At 43.5% G+C, this 18,357-nt stretch overlaps 1 protein-coding gene across 2 annotated transcripts in view; it reads right to left on the bottom strand.

The window, feature by feature from the left end:
* The window catches only part of KIF6 (kinesin family member 6), a 182,656-nt gene that overhangs the window by 144,229 nt on the left and 20,070 nt on the right, over nt 1-18,357 (bottom strand). For both annotated transcript variants that reach the window (XM_048517665.1, XM_048517750.1), the window contains 2 exons: nt 7,086-7,233; nt 961-1,070 (listed from right to left, as the gene is read on the bottom strand). In XM_048517665.1, coding sequence (XP_048373622.1) covers nt 961-1,070; nt 7,086-7,233 — 258 coding nt within the window. The remainder of the gene's footprint in view (nt 1-960; nt 1,071-7,085; nt 7,234-18,357) is intronic.

The following is an 18,357-nucleotide window of genomic DNA, read 5'->3' as shown; positions in this document are numbered from 1 at the left end:
GGGTTGGGCTAGCTACTGAAGCAGGAAGTGATGATAGCCTGGGGGGAGGGGATCACAAAGCCTATTTTCAATCTCTATCAAAGAAAACCATATGGTTATTTTGTGTTTCTTTCGGTCATTACATGTTTGATTATATGCCACCATACAAAATTTAGACTTCTGAATACTGTGCACAAAACTGCTATGTCATCGTACAACAAAAATAAGAAGTCTCTGTAAATGCAGATCTGTCATCTTCCACAGCCTGTTAAGCAAAATTTTCAGCAGATATCTTCTAGTAGATGAATCTAGTAAATGAATTTGCTCCTGTGGATGTGATGCACTGCTATACTGTCATATTGTCTAAAAATGCAGGGAAATTCTTACACAGAATAAGAGTAAATCCAATGACATAGGTGAATGCAATAGGCCAGTGATGGCGAACCTTTTTGAGACTGAGTGCCCAAATTGCAACCCAAACCCCACTTATTTATCGCAAAGTGCCAACCCGGCAATTTAATCTGAATGCTGAGGTTTTAGTTTAGAAAAAAACTGGTTGACTCCCTCTTCCTCCGCCCCAGCCTGCTCTAGCCTCCAGCAAGTTCCACACGCACCACTCTGTGCCTCTCTAGCATCTCTGCCTCCTCTGTGCCCCCACCCTCGGGCAGCAGCCACCTGGAGCACAGGCACCAGGCCTGCCAGCCGAGTCCTCTCTGCTCACCACAGTGCGCGCATGTTGTGCTCAGTGGCCCAGGCCAACCTAGATGTGTGTGGGGTGTGTGTGTAATTTTCCACCCCCCACATTCCACCCCCCACATGACGAAAGGGCTCCGAGTGCCACCTCTGGTACCCGTGCCATAGGTTCACTATCACTGCAATAGGCTATCTATTGCAGGTTAAAATATCCATGTGGTTTCCTTTTTGTTTTTTTTAACAGGAGGAAAAGGGGGTGTTGCTGATGTTAAACATCTGTTTACTTACGGTAAATCTTCTAGTTTGGAGGCTTCATGTCTTGGGTCCAGTAGATCATAACCACACTCATTATAAATTTCTAAGTAGGAAATGTGTGTTGTATATACTTTGCTACTGTCCTGAATTACAAGAAAAATAAAAAGATAAGTTATAAATAGTTGTCTAAAACCCAAAGGTACATCAGTAGTATAACTTTTGCAGCTACTTTTCTTTCTACCGTATCTCATTCATTGGACATATTTTCAATTTGAGCTAAATTTGAAGCTTGTCTCTTTTGCTGGATTAAGAAGATGTTTCATCAGAAAGGGACTTTCACCTGAAAGGGACTGTATTTATTTTGGAGAACTTGCAACTTTTCACCTAGGAAAGAACACCCAGGCAGCCGCATTCACGAGCCGGATGCCCAGTTGCGAAGTTGCAGCTACGCCCAGCCGCTGCCCCCAAAGAGATTTCCCAGTGGCATGGGGAAGTCAAAAAAGCCTCCCCACTGCCGAGAAGCCTAAATGGATCATACCAGACTTACGCCAGCCAAAAAGCTGGTTTAACTGAGGAGTGTGGCCTGCTGGCATAATGCTGGCAAAGGCCAGGAGGGAGCTGACTAATGTAAGTTCTTCCTTGGCCCCGCCCCTGCCCCACCCCACTATACCAGTGGCAGCATACTAGAACACTGGCACGGCGCTCAAATCCGTCGGCACTGTAGAGTGCCACTCCCTAAAGCAAATTCAGCACCACCACCCTTTGGATGGGGCTCAAGGGTTCCCTTTGAATTGCTTTTATCATTTTTAAAGACATATTTTTCTTCATACCTGGGCTGTTTTCAAGATCTGTCTTGTCTGTTCATGGCTCCAATGTCCAGATTTAAACATCCACAGATGGGGCCACAATAAAAATTAGATATACTGATATATTCTAGACTAAGATTGTTTCCAAATGGGTTATCTGCCCTAGGTTCAATGCTTTGGGGAAGTTTTTTTTCCTACTTCCCCATGGCATTGTGGTATATTTGAGCACTCCCAGGGGTTTCCCTGACTTTTCTTCAGTCTTTCTCAAACTGGCTTTGGTCTGAAGTTTTTGGAAAGATCACAGTAAAGCCTGGATGTCTTCTGTGTGGGTAGGAAAATGTATTTATTTATTTATTTATTACTTAAACTTTTAAACCGCCCCATCCCCGAAGGGCTCTGGGCGGTGTACAACACAAAGTGTAAACACAGCTAAATAAATTACTAAAACCATTGAAAACAGCGGTAACAGTAAAAGAGGCGTCCGGCAACCCCAATTTTAAAAATTCTCCCCGGGAAAGGAGAGGGGGAGGTGGCGAGCCATGTTAGATGGTAGGCCCAGGTGTAGAGTCAGCTAGGGGCCAAGCTGGGGGGGGCACCATTCAGGCTGGGCCCACCGAGAAGACCCAGTGAACAGCTCCGTCTTGAATACAGGCCCTTCGCGAAGATTCGTTTAGGTCGCAGAGTGCCCGAACAGCCGGAGGAAGGCTGTTCCACCAGGCCGGGGCCAGAGCCGTAAAGGCCCTGGCCCGTGTGGAGGCCAGCCGCATCATTGAGGGGCCAGGGACCACTAATAAATTGGCCTCCGCAGAACGAAGAGGCCGTGCCGGGACATACGGGGTGATGCGATCCCGAAGGTACGAGGGTCCCAGGCTGCATAAGGCCTTGAAGGTCAACACCAATACCTTGAAGATGATCCGGAACTCCACCGGGAGCCAATGCAGCTGGCGCAATACAGGCTGGATGTGATCCATTAAGGTAAAATGAAGCTGCCACCAGTGAGGCCAAAGCCCAGGCTGCTGCATCGATTGAACCAGCTTTAGTCTCGGAGCAAAGCGCAAGGGAAGGCCCGCATAGAAGGCCGAAGTTACATAATAGTCTAACCTGGAGGGTGACCGTTGCATGTGGATCACAGTGGCTAGGTCCGCTTGGGAGTAAGTGAGCCAGCCGTCGGGCCTGGCGTGAGGTGGTAAAAGCAACCTCGGAAAGTTATATGGGCCACCTGGGTCTCCATTGAAAGAGACGCAATCCAGGTGGACCCCCCAGGTTGGCTTAGCATACCGGAGGAGGGTCGGCTAATATGACCCCCTCCCACACCGGGCGGCCTGGAAAGACCCACTCTCTCACCTTCAGCGGCCAAGCCAGAGGATCTCCGTCTTCGATGGGTTCAGTTTTAACCTGCTCTGCCGCTAAACCAGCCAGCAACACGCCTCCCAAACGGTGCTGGAGAGGCGCAGGGGTGGCAACGCTCCCCTCCATCAACAGAATGAGCTGGCGTGTCATCCAGCGTACTGGTGATGGCCAAAGTCAGCCCAAAACTCCGTACTCCAGTTGAGCAAAGGGGTGCGCATGTAGATATTAAATAGCAGCGGGGATAGTAAAGCCCCTGGGGTACCCCGCAATCGAAGCGTGGCACTTCCGGAGGCCAAATCCCCGCACCTCACTTAAGCTGACTTCGACCCCGGAGAAACAGAGGGCAATCATCACTGAAGGACAGTGCCCGCACCTCGAGGCGGCCAGGCGGTGGGTCAAAGGATGGTGATGGAGCTTCACATCAAAGCGCTCGCGGTAAAGATCTAACAATACCAGCAGCGCTGATCCGCCTCGGTCAAGCTGAATACGGAGTGTATCTGTGGACGGCGACGAGAACAGTCTCCGTCCCATGCCCAGCACGGAAGCCGGACTGGAAGGGGTCGAAAGCTGATGTGTCATCCAGAAAACCTTGAAGCTGCTCCAGCACCACTCTCTCAATTACCTTCCCCAGAAACGAAAGGTTCGAGACGGGGCGGTAATTGGCCAGATCCCTAGGATCTAACGATGGGTAGGAAAATGTAGATTTTCCAGCTCACATGGCAGCCATTTTCTCTGACCCTGTCACCTCAGCAGCCATTTCCTCCCCTTGCTACCAGGAGGCTTTTTATTATCCTTTTAAAAAATCAACAGTAAAATATTATTATATCGATATGTCATTGAAATAATTGGTGGAACTGGCTCTCCCAGATTTCATTTTTTAAAGCAAGTCTCTATCCCCAAAAGAGTTAGAGACGTATTGATTTTTAAAAAAATGAATGGTAGAAAATCAGAGAACCTACTTAAAGTATCAACATTATATTGCTATAGTAGTATTCTAGTGCTCTTTTTTAAAAATCGCAAAAGCTCTGCTAGCCCTGGAGAGGGGGGTCTCTGCTGGGGGATTAGGGCAAGGAAACCATGAGAAAACCCATGATGTGGATATTCCGGTTGTTAATGTGCTTTAGTTGCAGTGATATCAGCAACAAGGAAACCACAAAGTCTTGTCCTTAAGTACAAGACCCCAAAGATTGCAGAAAGAGAACAATGCACAGTTGCTAGCAATTACTTGAGCCCCTTTAAAGCTTCTACTTAGATATAGGCTTTAACAGAGATATAGGCCATTCAGTGATGATAAACATGTTTCTATAAATTTATATAAACCAGGATTTCTAGTAAAAAAAGAGATTTTATCAACAGAGGAAAATGAAATTCTGCTTCGCTAATGAAATGTTCCATCAGTAAAGAATGATCTGCAATCTAGGCTTAGATTCTGGCAGGTACATGCCATAAATTAGACAAACATTTGCCTATTTGAAACACAATTCTCACTTTTTGACCAGACATTAAATAAACCAATAAAGCTTAATTCAGCAGCAATTTGACTACATTAGGAAATGAGGGTAGAAGAATATACAAAGATTGGAACTTGGAAGAGCATAAAACTTTCCTTTTGGCTTTTCCTCAATAGGTAATGAAGTGATAGAACTGATATTTCCAAATGTAAACAACATTTCATTTTCTCTTCTGTGGAATACGATGGCAAGATTACTAGGGGCCCTTCATTTCCTGCTGCACAAAAGTATTGAACTGCCAGGCTGTCTGAGAGGCTTGACTTGAATTTGTTCCTTCTCTTGAATGTATCTGCTCTCAACTAGTAAAATAATATTGCCCTATTTTGTTCTGCATGACCAATGAACAAGATTAATTACTCCAATTCTAACCTCATCAGAAGAAAGCATAATACAAAGTTCTCTGATTTGTGCTCAATTTTCTACTTAAATACTTTAATTAGTAATAATTGTGTATTACAGATACACTCTCAATAGCATTTGAGGGCTCATGACTTGGGCTCATGACTGTGTGCTTAAATACTGTTTCTATGGAGAGTCTTATTGGTGTCTGTGAGATTTGTTTTAACATGTAGGCAGATTTAGGAACACAGCCTTCCTTAACAGTCTTAATACTAAATACTATACTTCACTAGAAGCTCCACCTGTGGAACAGCTATAAAGTGGTGCCTAATGGTACAATTCACTCTTTAAAGTCTTCTGCAGGAGTTAAATAATCCTTCCTGTCCAGATACCTTTTTTAAGTCTTAAAAGCACTGAATTTAAAACAGGTGGAAAAGTGTTTCCAATGAAGAGAATATTCTCGACAAAGTAGTTTTACTGAATTTTTCTGCTCACAGATTTACCTGGCTCATGTGGTCTGCAGGCACAGTTAACGAAAACAATTGCCTAGTATCTACCCTTTCTTTGCTTCATTAGTAAATCATTCTCTGATATCATACACCAGTACTGCAAAAATATATTTGATAATAAAGGGAACAGAAAGCATCACTTGGATAATTCTGTACCAGAAGACATATGATTCAGCAATGGTTTTCTTTCCATAATGCTTTAATTCATAGCCAGGACTCTGATCTCAATGATGAAGGTCAAAGACATGGAAACTAGAATGAATATATTGCATTAACTGTTTCAACAGACCACTATGGAAGAAGAGAAACATGCCTGAAAACTGAGGTCTTCACCTTGTTCCCTGAGATGGCAGCTATGCCATCCTCCCAAAACTTAGAGGATTCCTCTGAAGAAGTACCTGAAGCTCAAGAAGGTCCTCTGCTAGTATAATGCCAAGTTCTGGATCAATAGGATACATTCCACCCCTGCTAAAGTACACACGTTAGAATAGGATATGGCTCCTTTTATTGTAAGTGGTTCCCTATTTAAAATTTTTGTTGCTCCAGCTGTAGTCTGAAGCTCCTTGTTTGTTGGAAATTGTCCTTCTTGACTTAGTTGCACCTCTAACTGCAATTGACTTCCCCAAAAACTGGCCTGGCCAGTATCCCCCATAAACAATGGTAGAAAACAGGAGTCATGTTCAAAACAAGCTCTGTATCAACCTCTTCAGAATTTCAGCGTGCTTCTAGCATGTGATCAGCTCACTGTGAAAGGTCAGAAAATGTAGAAACAGTTTTTGTAGGAGGTTTCCATTTACACTGACTTCCTGGATCCCCGTCAGGATAGGATTGAGCTATGGGAAACAGCTGCCAAAAGCCATATCTAAATCATTATGCCAAATCACTCGCTTATTATGTGGTGCAAAGTTCCTTCTTCCAAGCGATGTCTTATAGGTTGCCTTCATAAAACAATGGATTTCCACAGACCAGGGATATACCATGGGCTTGCTTTGCAAGATTTGTTTGCCCTTCTCTTTGTTCTTATCTGTCTTCTTCTTCAACCTTGCTCAACCTGACTTCTACCTAACTCATGTGGCTTCCACTGTCCAAGATGTTTTGTTCTGTCAAAGGCTTTGATCTTGGTATGCATTTGGGCACCCTTTCATTTTATTACGATTGTAGCTTCTATATTGTTGACCTTTGAATTTACCAACTGACCTGATTTCTGGCTGTAGCACTGATACTATGGTACTTTATTCCTACATAATCTTCTTGTATATACATATCTAAATCTAGAATGTGGCACTTTCTGGCCCAACTGTACCAACCAACACTCCTCCCATGACTGTAAATAAAATGCCCTCCATATCTAAAAACCCAAACACTATAATCAGAATTATACTATAATCATAATTTAATCTGAACACTGCAGATTTTGTATTGTGATACAAACATTTTAGATTAAAATCAATATTTTTAAACATTCTAATCAATACATCTAGCTATATAAAGAGTGAAAAGTTTGCATGCAGTCATCAGCAGCAAGATTATGGTGATGGAATGCATAGGTAATAGAATTCAGGTAATAGAATATTACACTTATTATACCATCATTTGGTCACTGAATTATATTAAAGATAAAGAGCAGAGACTATGTCCTCTACCTTTTGCAACTGCTCAAAAATATAAGACAAGGTCCTTGGAATGATGCCTCGATCACTATAACGTTCTGCTCCCCCAGTAATGGTAAATGTTTTGCCACTTCCTGTCTGTCCATAGGCAAATATAGTGCCATTGTAGCCAGCTAGAGCACTAAAATGGAGGAAGGTAAAACAGAATATTCATTATATATCATCCATGGATTACTAATATTAATTCACATTCACTTTGTAATTATGCAGTCACAGAAATCTTTGTTGACATGACTGACTATTGCTTGTATGTTTTAGATGAAATAATTTCTGAAACCAAACAACACACAACATTGTAACACACACTGCAGTTACACATCAGGCATTCTTTTGAACGTCAATGTGCATGCCTAAGAGCTGGTTTTTCCAATTTTATTGCTAGCCAGCAGCACAAGTATCTCAGCTCAAATACTTGTTTAATGCCATATCTTAAAAAGATGATGGAATAAAGCAAGAGGAAGAGAGTGAAAGAGGTAGAAGGAGACTACAGTTGTAGCAAAAAGTACTTCACAAGGCAAGCAAACAGAAACCTGTGCCTACCAATAGCCAGAGGCTTGGAATAGATTTTCCTGAATTACAAGAACACTTGAAAGAGGAATTGAGCTGTCTGTGCCTGATGAACCAGTAACTTGAAGTTTGGCAGGACCAGGTCAAATGTCACAACTAAGCAAGAAACATGAAGAACAAATATATTTGGAGGATATGTAGGCATAAAGCAATATGGTGTAGTAACTGGACAAGTTAGAAATGTACACTTGCTTCCACACAGAAGTTTTGTTCCAGTTTGGTATCCAAATTAGAATGGATGTTTTGAGAAGCATCCACATTATATTATCCCCTATTTTCCAGGCATTCCTCTGATTTGCTAGCATCTTTCCCAGGGCAGATCAGCTGTACTTTCTGGAACGATAACAGTCAAAGCACATTTACATTTTGTGGGGATTTTTACAGGTTCTGCCAATACTTTCCTTCTCCAACAGTTATTTCACCCAACCCACACCCCTGGATGTTCTTAGGCTTTTTATTGCTATAATGTAATGATTGCTATAGAGCTATAACATTATCATAATCTAACACCATGATCTATTTCCTCTAAATTCCCAGTTTTTATTCCTTTTTATATCTCTGCAATAAAGAGAAAGACTATTTTGTTAATGAACATTGGAAATTCAGAAGATCAGATAATATTAGACACAAATAAATTCCCACTATGAGCATTTTATGCTAATTTTTGTGAGCAGAAGTTTCCTATAGGATACTCAAGCTACCTCTAGACCGTCTAGCATTGTTTTCAAACTATTTCCACAAGCCAGTACCTTTCTTTCATTCTAGAAGGAGTAATAAAAGCAAAAGACAGTTGGGCATATACACAGCTGTAAGGCTTTTCAATTTGCAAAAACGTATCTCAGATAACTTTTCACCATAAAGCTATCATCAACTTATAAGCATATCAATGGAAACACTGATAATCAAGGAAGAATTATTCTCCAGATAAGATTTATTTTACTTCAAAAGGCAATTCTACTGGATTAGCTCAGCTCAAAGACCAAAACATAGTTATGTAAAAGAAAAAAATCAGAAGCATGTATGTGTACTCTGTTTATGAGTAAAGTTATAAATAAACCAAGCTAAGAAAAGCAAAATCTTCCTCTTCTTCTTTCAGAGGAAGGGGCCATGTGTAGGTCAGCTGCTAGTCTGGAGCCATGAGAGAGGCAAAGGGTCTCCAACTCATTTATTGGAAAGCCTAAGCAGTTGCCAGATGGCTCAGCATAATCTACAATAGCAAAATGTCAAAGAAATGCACACAATAAGATGCCAAAGAAAGCCAGCATCTGCTCACTAGAAAAATATCAGAGTTTTAGAAGCATTCTTCTTTGAGTGTGCTGGTCTACAGTGGGAGACCACGGAGAAGTTGGCTGTCTTCCTGGTGTACTGGTAGCTGAGCACACCAAGGGATGGCCTGTCACAGCTGCTGGAGGCGGTGGCCGATTGGGTGTTGCAGTTCCCCAGACTCATTGTCTTGGGCGATTTCAACGTCCATGTGGATGCTGCCTCATGTTCAGCAGCTGCGGACCTAGTGTCATCCATGGTGACGCTAGGCCTCTCCTTGATAAATTCTGGCCCCATTCATGAGGCTGGTCACACTTTGGATTTGGTCTTTGGGTTAGGAGTTAATATGGTCATATCCTCTGTGGACAGAATGTCATAGTCCGACCATTATGCCCTGAAAGTCCAGGTGGACTTGCCATGCCAGCCCTGTCTAGGCAACAGGCTGATTTATGCCAGCCCGCGGAGACTTATGGATCCAGCTGGATTCCTGAATGCTCTGTGGGATCCTGAGCCCCCTGGTCCCTTGATGAGCAGGTAGAGGCCTGGAACTCCAGGCTTACCAATGCCATCAAGGTGATTGCTCCCCGGCATCCTCTGCGTCCCCGTTCTCAGCTGGCTCCTTGGTATACGGAGGAGCTTCACCAAATGAAATGGGAACTCAGACGTCTAGAGTGAGTGTGGAGGAAGTTTCATGACGAGGCTGCACATACATCTTATAGGACATTTATGAAGACCTATGAGATGGCAGTGAAGAGGGCGAAGAAGGACTATTTCTCATCCTCTGTCATGTCCGCTAGCTCCCACCCAGCACAATTGTATTATTCAGTTTCTTTCCTCCTTGAATGAGGATTCTAAAATTACTAATTTGGCTCATAGCTGTGAGGCTGTTATGGGCTTCTTTGAAGATAAAGTCACATCGCTCTGCCATGACCTTCCTGCCACTTTTGCTACAATTAGTGAACTGGAAGCTCCATTGCCGCTTTCTGGTCCTTTGTTGGACCGGTTTTCCCTGCTCGCTGAGGCTGATGTTGACAGGGTCCTAGCTGCTGTTAGACCTACTATCTGTCATATGGATCTGTGCCCCTCCTGGTTAACCAGAGCATGCCAGGAGCAGTTACGACCCCACATATTGAGTATCACTCCCTTGAGCAAGGAGTATTCCCAGGCAGGCTAAAGGAGGCAGCAGTCCGCCCACTCTTGAAAAGACCATCTTTAGATCCTGTCAATCTGGCCACTTATTGCCCCATTTCTAATCTTTCATTTCTGGGGAAAGTAATTGAGAGAGTGGTGTTGGAGTAGCTTCAGGGCTTCCTGGAGGACACATCAGCACTCGATCCCTTCCAGTCTGGCTTCCGTGCTGGGCACAGGACGGAGACTGTCCCCATCGCTGTTACAGACACACTCGGCATGCAGCTTGACCGAGGTGGATCGGCACTGCTGGTACTTTTAGACCTTACCGCAGCATTTGATGTGGTCGATCATGATCTTTTGTTCCACCGCCCGGCCACTTCTGGGTGCGGGGCATCGTCCTTCAGTGGATCACCTCGTTCCTCCAGGGGCGGAGTTAGCAAGTGTGGCAAGGGGAACAAGTCTTCCAGAAGTGCCCACTCTGTTGCAGTGTGCTTCAGAGGGCTCTATCATCCCTTTTATTATTTAACATCCATATATGACCCCTTGCTCAGCTTGTGTGGAGTTTCAGGCTGATCTGTTATCAATATGCTCATGACACTCAGCTCATTCTGTTGATTGGGGGGTGGGGGTGGCCACTGCCCGGGCAGCTCTACACCACTGTTTGGAGGTGGTCACTGGTTGGTTGAAGCAGAGCAGGTTAAAACTTAATCCATTGGAGATGGAGGTCCTTTGGCTGGGACGCGGACAGGGGATTGAAGGCTTCTAGCTGCCAGTTAAAAAAGGGGTCCCTTTGAAGTTAACCTCTTCGGCCCTCAACCTGGGGGTCCACCTGGATTCCTCTCTCTCTCTCTATGGAGGTCCAGGTGGCTCATGTGACCCAGGTTGCTTTCTTCCATCTTCAGCAGGATCGGCAGCTATCCCCCTACCACTCCCTGACCTGGCCTGATCTGGCCACAGTGATCCATGCTACAGTCACCTCCAGGTTAGACTATTGTAACTTGCTTCACATGGGCCTGCCCTTGTGGATGATCCGGAAGTTGAAACTGGTCCAACATGTGGTGGCGCGGCTGCTCACGATTGGCTCTACTAGGGATCACATCTCCCCTATGCTAAGCCGCCTGCATTTGGCTCCCAGTGGAGTTCTGGATCACTTTCAAGGTGCTGGTACTAACCTTTAAGGCCCTTCACGGTCTGGGACTTTTATACCTGAGAGACGGTCTTACCCCATATGCCCTGAGGCAAAGTTACTGGTGATCCCTGGCCCCTCAATGATGCGACTGGCCTCCACCTGGGCTAGGGCTTTTACTGCCCTGGCCCCAGCCTGGTAAAACGCTCTCCCTCCAGCTGTTTGGGCTCTGTGAGACCTACATGAGTTCCACAGGGCCTGTAAAACACAGCTGTTTCACCGGGCTTTTGGCGGGGCTGGTCACTGATTGTCCACCCTTCCATTTTTCCCCCGCTGCAATATCCCCATATACAGTGGTGGGATTCAAATAATTTAACAACCAGTTCTGGTGGTGGGATTCAAGTAATTTAATCACCATTTTAACAATCACCATTTTAACAACCGTTTCTGCCGAAGTGATGCGAACCTGCTGAATCCCACCACTGCCCATATACCATTCAGCTGATTGCTGTAGCTATGTCGGCCCCCATGGTGGGAAGCAAAGGAGTTCTTGGGTGCCACCTATAATTGGGTTTTATCTGGAGAAGATTTTAATGTATTTATTTAAGTTATGTATTGGTTTTATGATATTGTTTTGGTTTCTTTGTTGTAAACCCCCTGTAGGCCTTCGGGGATGGGGCGGTATACTAAATGTAATTAACAACAACAACAACAACAGCAGCAGCAACAACAACAACAACAACAACAACAAGCAGGCAGAAGGCTTTATTTATCCCACCTCCCAGTTTTTACTTGCATTTTGTCTACAGCTGCGCCCGCCATTTTCTGCCTTCTTCAGGAGTCTCCTGCCTTTGCCATTTGGTGAAGGTTTCCCATGGAGGTTTCCTCTGCTTGCAGCTCATCCGCATGTGATTTCACTTTAAAATGCACATGAATAAAGTTTGCTTTGCCTGGCAATCCCACGCATGTGTTGTTTTTCCTTTTTTGTTTTGAGGGAGATGTCTGTGAAGTTATGACAACGTGACGTGAGAATCTGCAATATGTGCATATTTGAGCTGTCATAGCTCCACAGACATAGCCCACAAAACAAAACAAAAAAACAAAAACAACACATGCGCAGGATTGCCAGGAAAAACAAACGTTATTCATGTACCTTTTACAGTGAATTCTTGTGTGGATGAGCTGCAAGCAGAGAAAACCTTTATTGCAAACCTTCAGCAAATAGTGGGTGAGGTGAAGAATGGCAGGTGCAACTATGAAACTGACAAGAGCTCCATCAAGCAGCAGACGGGAAAAAAGAGCCATTTTGGCTGGCAACACTTTTTGTACACACAGAGCGAACACAAAAAGCCAAAACAGATCTTTTTAAAATGTCGGCAGGGTGTTTTATTTCTGATGTATAGAAAAGGCCATTGGTGTTTTGCAATGAAACTCAGAAGTGTGTTTTTGTTTTGGTATCCATTGAATTTTTTTCCTTTATGTTCAAATCACTACCACCTTAGCTTGGGCACTGTAGCTGCACAAGAAAAAAGGCAACTTTTCCCATCCTTAAAGATGAAGCCCAGAGAACTCTTATTGAACTGACTGCTATAAGAAATGGAGGGTTTTTACAAAAGCACATCTTTGTGGTATCAAATAATAATGCTCACAAGTCCCCTGACCTTTTATCATTTTTGCTTTCAACTAGAGCCCACTTCATCAGACATAAGAAGTATACCCTATATTGGTACTTATGCAAGTGTGTGTAAATACATTTTTGGCAAACACAGCTTGTCTGGAAAGAGGGAGGAAAACTCCCCTGCTTATTTTACACAATTATTATGGCTCTGTAGACCCTAATCACTGTGATCACAATATTTAACAGTTGTTTGAGTACCAAATTATCAGTAGTTTGAATACCAAATTATCATTTCTTCCACCTGCCAAAAGGATTGCTTTGACACTTTAGGAAGCAGTGGCAATAGCTATCATCCTTCTTTTGGTAAACCGTAAGCAACTTAGATTTATAACAAATGACACACCCAGGCCGTTTCCGCACGGCCCATTTATGACGGCCTGGGGGCGCCAAAAAAGGCGCCCCCAGGCCGCCGTTCGCACAGGCGCTGCTGCTGTAGCAGCGGCGTAATCTTCTTCCCTCCCCAGGGCGTCAAACGCCCTGGCTTAACTAACCCTTTAAAGGGTTGTTGTTGGGAAGAGGCGTCTTCCTAACGGCAGTCGCGAACAGCGCCTTCGCCGAAACGCTATCTCAATCTCCAGCACTCGATTGTCCTCCTGAAGTAAGCCTGCGAAGGCGTGCAGCCCTTACACTGTCCTCCGACCTCCGGGGTCGGGGCAGTGTGAAGCGAACTCGACTCCCTGGCTGGCCGACAATGAAGCGAGGAAGCGCAGAAGCTGACTCCGTCGCGGGCAGCCTGCCGTCTACCGACCTCAGCTTCTCCCCATTCATGCTTGCATCGCGAGCAGACTTTCGCCCGCCCAGCACTCTTGGCGTGATGGGGAAACAAACCGTCGCGGAAACGGCCCCAGTCTTTTTCATCAGTGAGGACCCAAAGTTACATTGTTTTTCTGTCCTCCACTGTATCCTCGCAACAAGCCTGTAAGGTAGATCTGGCTGAGAGTGTTGTCACCCAACAACCTTCCATGATGGGTTGCTTAAAAGTTTTCTTATTACATGTTACCTATCTTGAAGATCACCTGGTTCAGGGTGTTCCAATTCCCCTCATTTTTGGAACTGGAAGTTCCATCATCGCAAACATGAAGTATTATTTTTTTATTATACTGCCACAAACAGATTGAAATAGCAGGGTGGGGGGGGGGTGGGGGTGGGCGGTCACAAGATATTCTGAGCCAGTACAGCCATGCCTTTCATTTTTGATCCTGGGACCTCCACAATTATCTGAAGCTAATAGTTAATTTTGAGTCTCCAAGCTTTATTATCTGTTAAGTTATGCCTGCTACAAATGGATAGATAGCCCAATTCTAAGTGCTTTGTTTTGTTTTGTTACAATATTTCGTTTGGATCAGGGACTTATCGGGGGGAGGGGGTGGCAGGGAGAATTTTTGTCCAGGGGCCCATGGTGGCTCTTGGCAACCCTGGTTGATGGACAAATTAAAAGACTGCTCTCCCCCCCCCACCCCCACCCACCCACCCGCTGGCTCCAGATTTCTGGAGAGGAATGTTCCATTAGCAATATATACCTAGTTCAGAACTATAACATTTATGAGGAAAAAAATGAAAATCTCTGAACAAAATGTGATGTGTTCAAGGTTAACTGTCTAGATCAGGGGTCTGCAACCCACAGCTCCGGAGCCGCATGCGGCTCTTTCAGACTTATACTGCAGCTCTGCGTGGCCTGGAGGTCAGAGGGTAGAGTGGGTGTATCCCTCCAGCCCTCCAGAGCAGTGCTGGAAGGAAAGGTGAGTGGAAGGGCTGAACTGGAGGCAGCTCTGTGCGGAGCCGCCCCTCCTGCTCAGTAGATCTTCGGGGCCATGGAAAATGGTCCAAATGGCTCTTTCGGTGCTAAAGGTTGCTGACCCCTGGTCTAGATCCTAGTGACAGCTCCCACAATAATATGGTCACTATATTTTTTATCAGTTAAAACCTCACATAGATCTTAGGAGTGCAAGAGCAGAGCTTGATCTGTATTGTGCTGAGGATGATGTGTAAACGGCTGAACATGTTTTAAAGCAAACACCAGCTCTTCTTTAGGAAAAGTAATCTATTAAAGAAACTGAAATCTCTATAATATTTTGATCATACCCTCTATCCATCATAGATGATTAATGAAAACTGGCAAGGGGATGACAAGTTCAAGTCTCAAGTCCCCATGTTTAGGATAAACTGGAGTGTACACTTTCTTTTTCAGACAAATGTTCCACATAGTATTTCCCTTTGAAGATCTGCACTCAAATCTGTTTTCATTTGGAGATAAAATTTACTTTAATAAAAAATAAACAAAATGTCTCGGGGTGTTATGGATTTTCTGGGTTGTCTCAGCATTACATTTCTTTATCCCTATGCCAGATTTGCAGAATAAAAACAATTTACCCTAGCAATGCTTTTCATTTCATAGCTACATCTATTTACATACTGATCTTTTTCAGCAGAAAAGCGTACAAAATATATCCGTTCCTACAGAAATTTATGACAATTGGCTTGAAAAAAAGAGGTGTGACATTTCTTGTTTAATTCAAACTGTTTAAAGCTATGTAAACTTGTAAAAGTTAAGCAATTTTTTGAGTGAAATGTTATATATAAAGTGTTTGTTAAAAATGACACAAATCATATTATAATCTATATGTAACATTAATAGCAGAAAACTATGTAATTTGTGTCAAAATGAATCTTACAGATACTGTGTGCTATAACAATTTGATAGAACGTTAACATCCAAGTATGTACTCCATAGCTAAAAGCCTTTTAAAGAGAGACTTTAATCACTGCAGTTCTGATACATATTTTTAACCAAATTTAAAAAGGAAGGAGGAAAGCAAACCCAAGCATGCTAAATAAAAACCCTATAATCATGTAAAACCAGCATTTGAAAAGGGTGTTATTTTCTTCACCCACTATTCTGCAAATAGATCGTAAAGACCTCTAAGTCAAGTCACCTACATTAATAGGAACAAAGATGTGATGCATGCTTGTCTGTTACCAAGCCTCACCACCATTTAAGATGTGGACCAAAAGTTATAAAAAGATCAAAAAAGATCATTCCTTCCAATATATCACTGTTTTCCAACCACTAGGCTGACTTCCGGTAGGCTACATCTTACTGGCTACCAGGAAGGAGGGGATGTACCTTATTTCAAACTGAGGATCCCAGCTATAATCCATATTCAAGATCATTCACATCACTATTTAACAGAGGACACCACGTGCACCTATCACTGCAAAGGCGTAGTAGTTAAGAGAAGGTGTACTCTAATCTGGAGGAATCGGGTTGGATTCCCTGCTCTACTGCTTGAGATGTGGAGGCTTATCTGGGGAATTCAGATTAGCCTGTGCACTCCAACACTCACCAGCTGGGTGACCTTGGGCTAGTCACAGTTCTTCTGAGCTCTCTCAGCCCCACCTACCTCACAGGGTGTTTGTTGTGAGGGGTTTGTAAGCCCCTTTGAGTCTCCTTACAGGAAAGAAGGGGGTATATAAATCCAACTCTACTTCTTCAAAGATAAGAAACCTCCAATTCGACACTGAAGTCATAAAGCAAGCTTTTGGGGAATAGCAGCATGTTCCTCCCCTACCTGAACATTCATGTTTATGCAGCCATTCCACTCTAGAACGCCTTGTCCATTCTACTCAGCCTAGTGAGGGCAGGTTCTCCAGAAAAAAGTATCTATAGCAAAGCCTAGGACATGAAACAGTATTCTGGGTTGCTTGTTCTTGCTGTGGATGCCGTGCCACTGATAGCTACTGGATCTGAGCAGGCCTCACCATCAGCCTCAGTAAAAGACTGCTATTTTTCTATATAAACGCATTCATGTGATAAGCAAATCAAATTTCTCTGGATAGAATTAGGAGAGATTTCTATGGTGTTACCTAGCTTAACAGGGGCTGTGAACTTATTTCTAAGGAATCTCCACCAGCTGCTAAGAGTGTAAAAGCACACACAAGTATCTTAAAGTAGCAATGGGGAAAATACTCGGCTTGGCAATGCGAGAGGTGGCTAGGAAGGGATTTTTTAGACTATGTATACAGGGAATGGATGGCAAGGAGTGTTCCACAGAGTAATACAAGAGTCCAAATTGACTTTTAAAATATTTATATAAATTTGGTTTCAAAAGCATACATACAGCAAGGCATAAGTGCACATACATACAAGTTCCTAATATATAGAAAGGTTGGAAAAGTAGGTGGGAGGATAGAGAGGGAGTTGGGAAGCAGCAGGGTGATACGTTACCTAACGATCTTAAAGAGCACACGAAGTACTAGAAGGCAGGGATTCCACGCCAGCACAGAAACCCAATAGAAGATGATATATCGTGTCTCACACCAATAGGACCAAGGGAGGTTCAAGTTAGCAATGAGCAAGGTGTTGCAGGTGAACCAGGCTTTTATAAGGTAGATCGTTCTCTTGGTAGGAAAAGGGACCAATTGCACTAAGTTTCGTTTCTCCACATCTGTGCTGGGTTTGGGGTGCTGAGCTAATTAATCAACTCATCTATTACTAAGTCCCGGGACAATAGGGCCAATTGCTTGTTATGCTAAAGGGGGAAACACTGTAAGGCTTCATGCAGATTAACTCTGTAGAGACACTGCCCAGGTTATTCAAATTTGGCTGAGACATTGGATTAGGACAGGGTGAGTGGTTTAGGAAAGTCATAACCATAGGTGGAGGAAATGCAAACAAGAGACCATCTGTTGCTGACATGTTTTCTAGAAGAGACAGTGAAATGCAGCATCTGATACCAAGGTGTCTTTCCATATTCTTTTGTCATACAGTATTTTAGCAAGGTGTGGTAATCAAGATCATGCCCACAAACAAAATGAGACCTCCAAGTTATACTGGAGTAACTCATCCCCTTGATTAGATTTTGTAAAGCAAACCTTTTGCCTTTGGCTTGCTGCCAAGTGGACATTCTGCTACACACACAAAAAATATGAGAGGTGGATTCTGCCAATGTAGTGTAACAGGAAAATATTCTGGAATAATATATTTTGGGGTGACAAGGGCAAGGCTAACAATGGGTATCATAGACTTGGGCTTTCAGAAAAACTCCTAAAAGCAGCTTAGGTCAATAACTCCAAATCTGGTTTGTTTTACATTTTATTTAATATGGTAGAGAAATGGCAGATGCTTTCATAGTTCAGGCACTTACTTTCACAATGACTATACAGTTAATTTTAACATAGTTCTATTGTCTAACATCTTGGCTAATAAGGAGAACTATTTCTATTTTCAATAAAAGGTAAATACTGTCTGAAGATTTCTGTCTGGTTTGCTGGTATTAGTTCAAAGAGCAGAGCTCAAAGTTCATTTCTACTATCTAAAAATTAAAGGTTCCAAACAACTGTTAACCTGATAGATCCTGGAGATATCTGGAGCTAATGGTTTTTAAAGATTAATTCATAGAAAACTGATTAGTCCAGATTCTCTATCTGGACGCCAGAGTAAACCATCTTGTTATACTGGCTGCACAGCCCTCTCAGCCTAC

The sequence above is a fragment of the Sphaerodactylus townsendi genome, linkage group LG01 (genome assembly GCF_021028975.2).
Source record: "Sphaerodactylus townsendi isolate TG3544 linkage group LG01, MPM_Stown_v2.3, whole genome shotgun sequence".
Lineage (NCBI taxonomy): Eukaryota > Metazoa > Chordata > Lepidosauria > Squamata > Sphaerodactylidae > Sphaerodactylus > Sphaerodactylus townsendi.
This window is presented reverse-complemented; position numbering and strand designations above follow the sequence as displayed.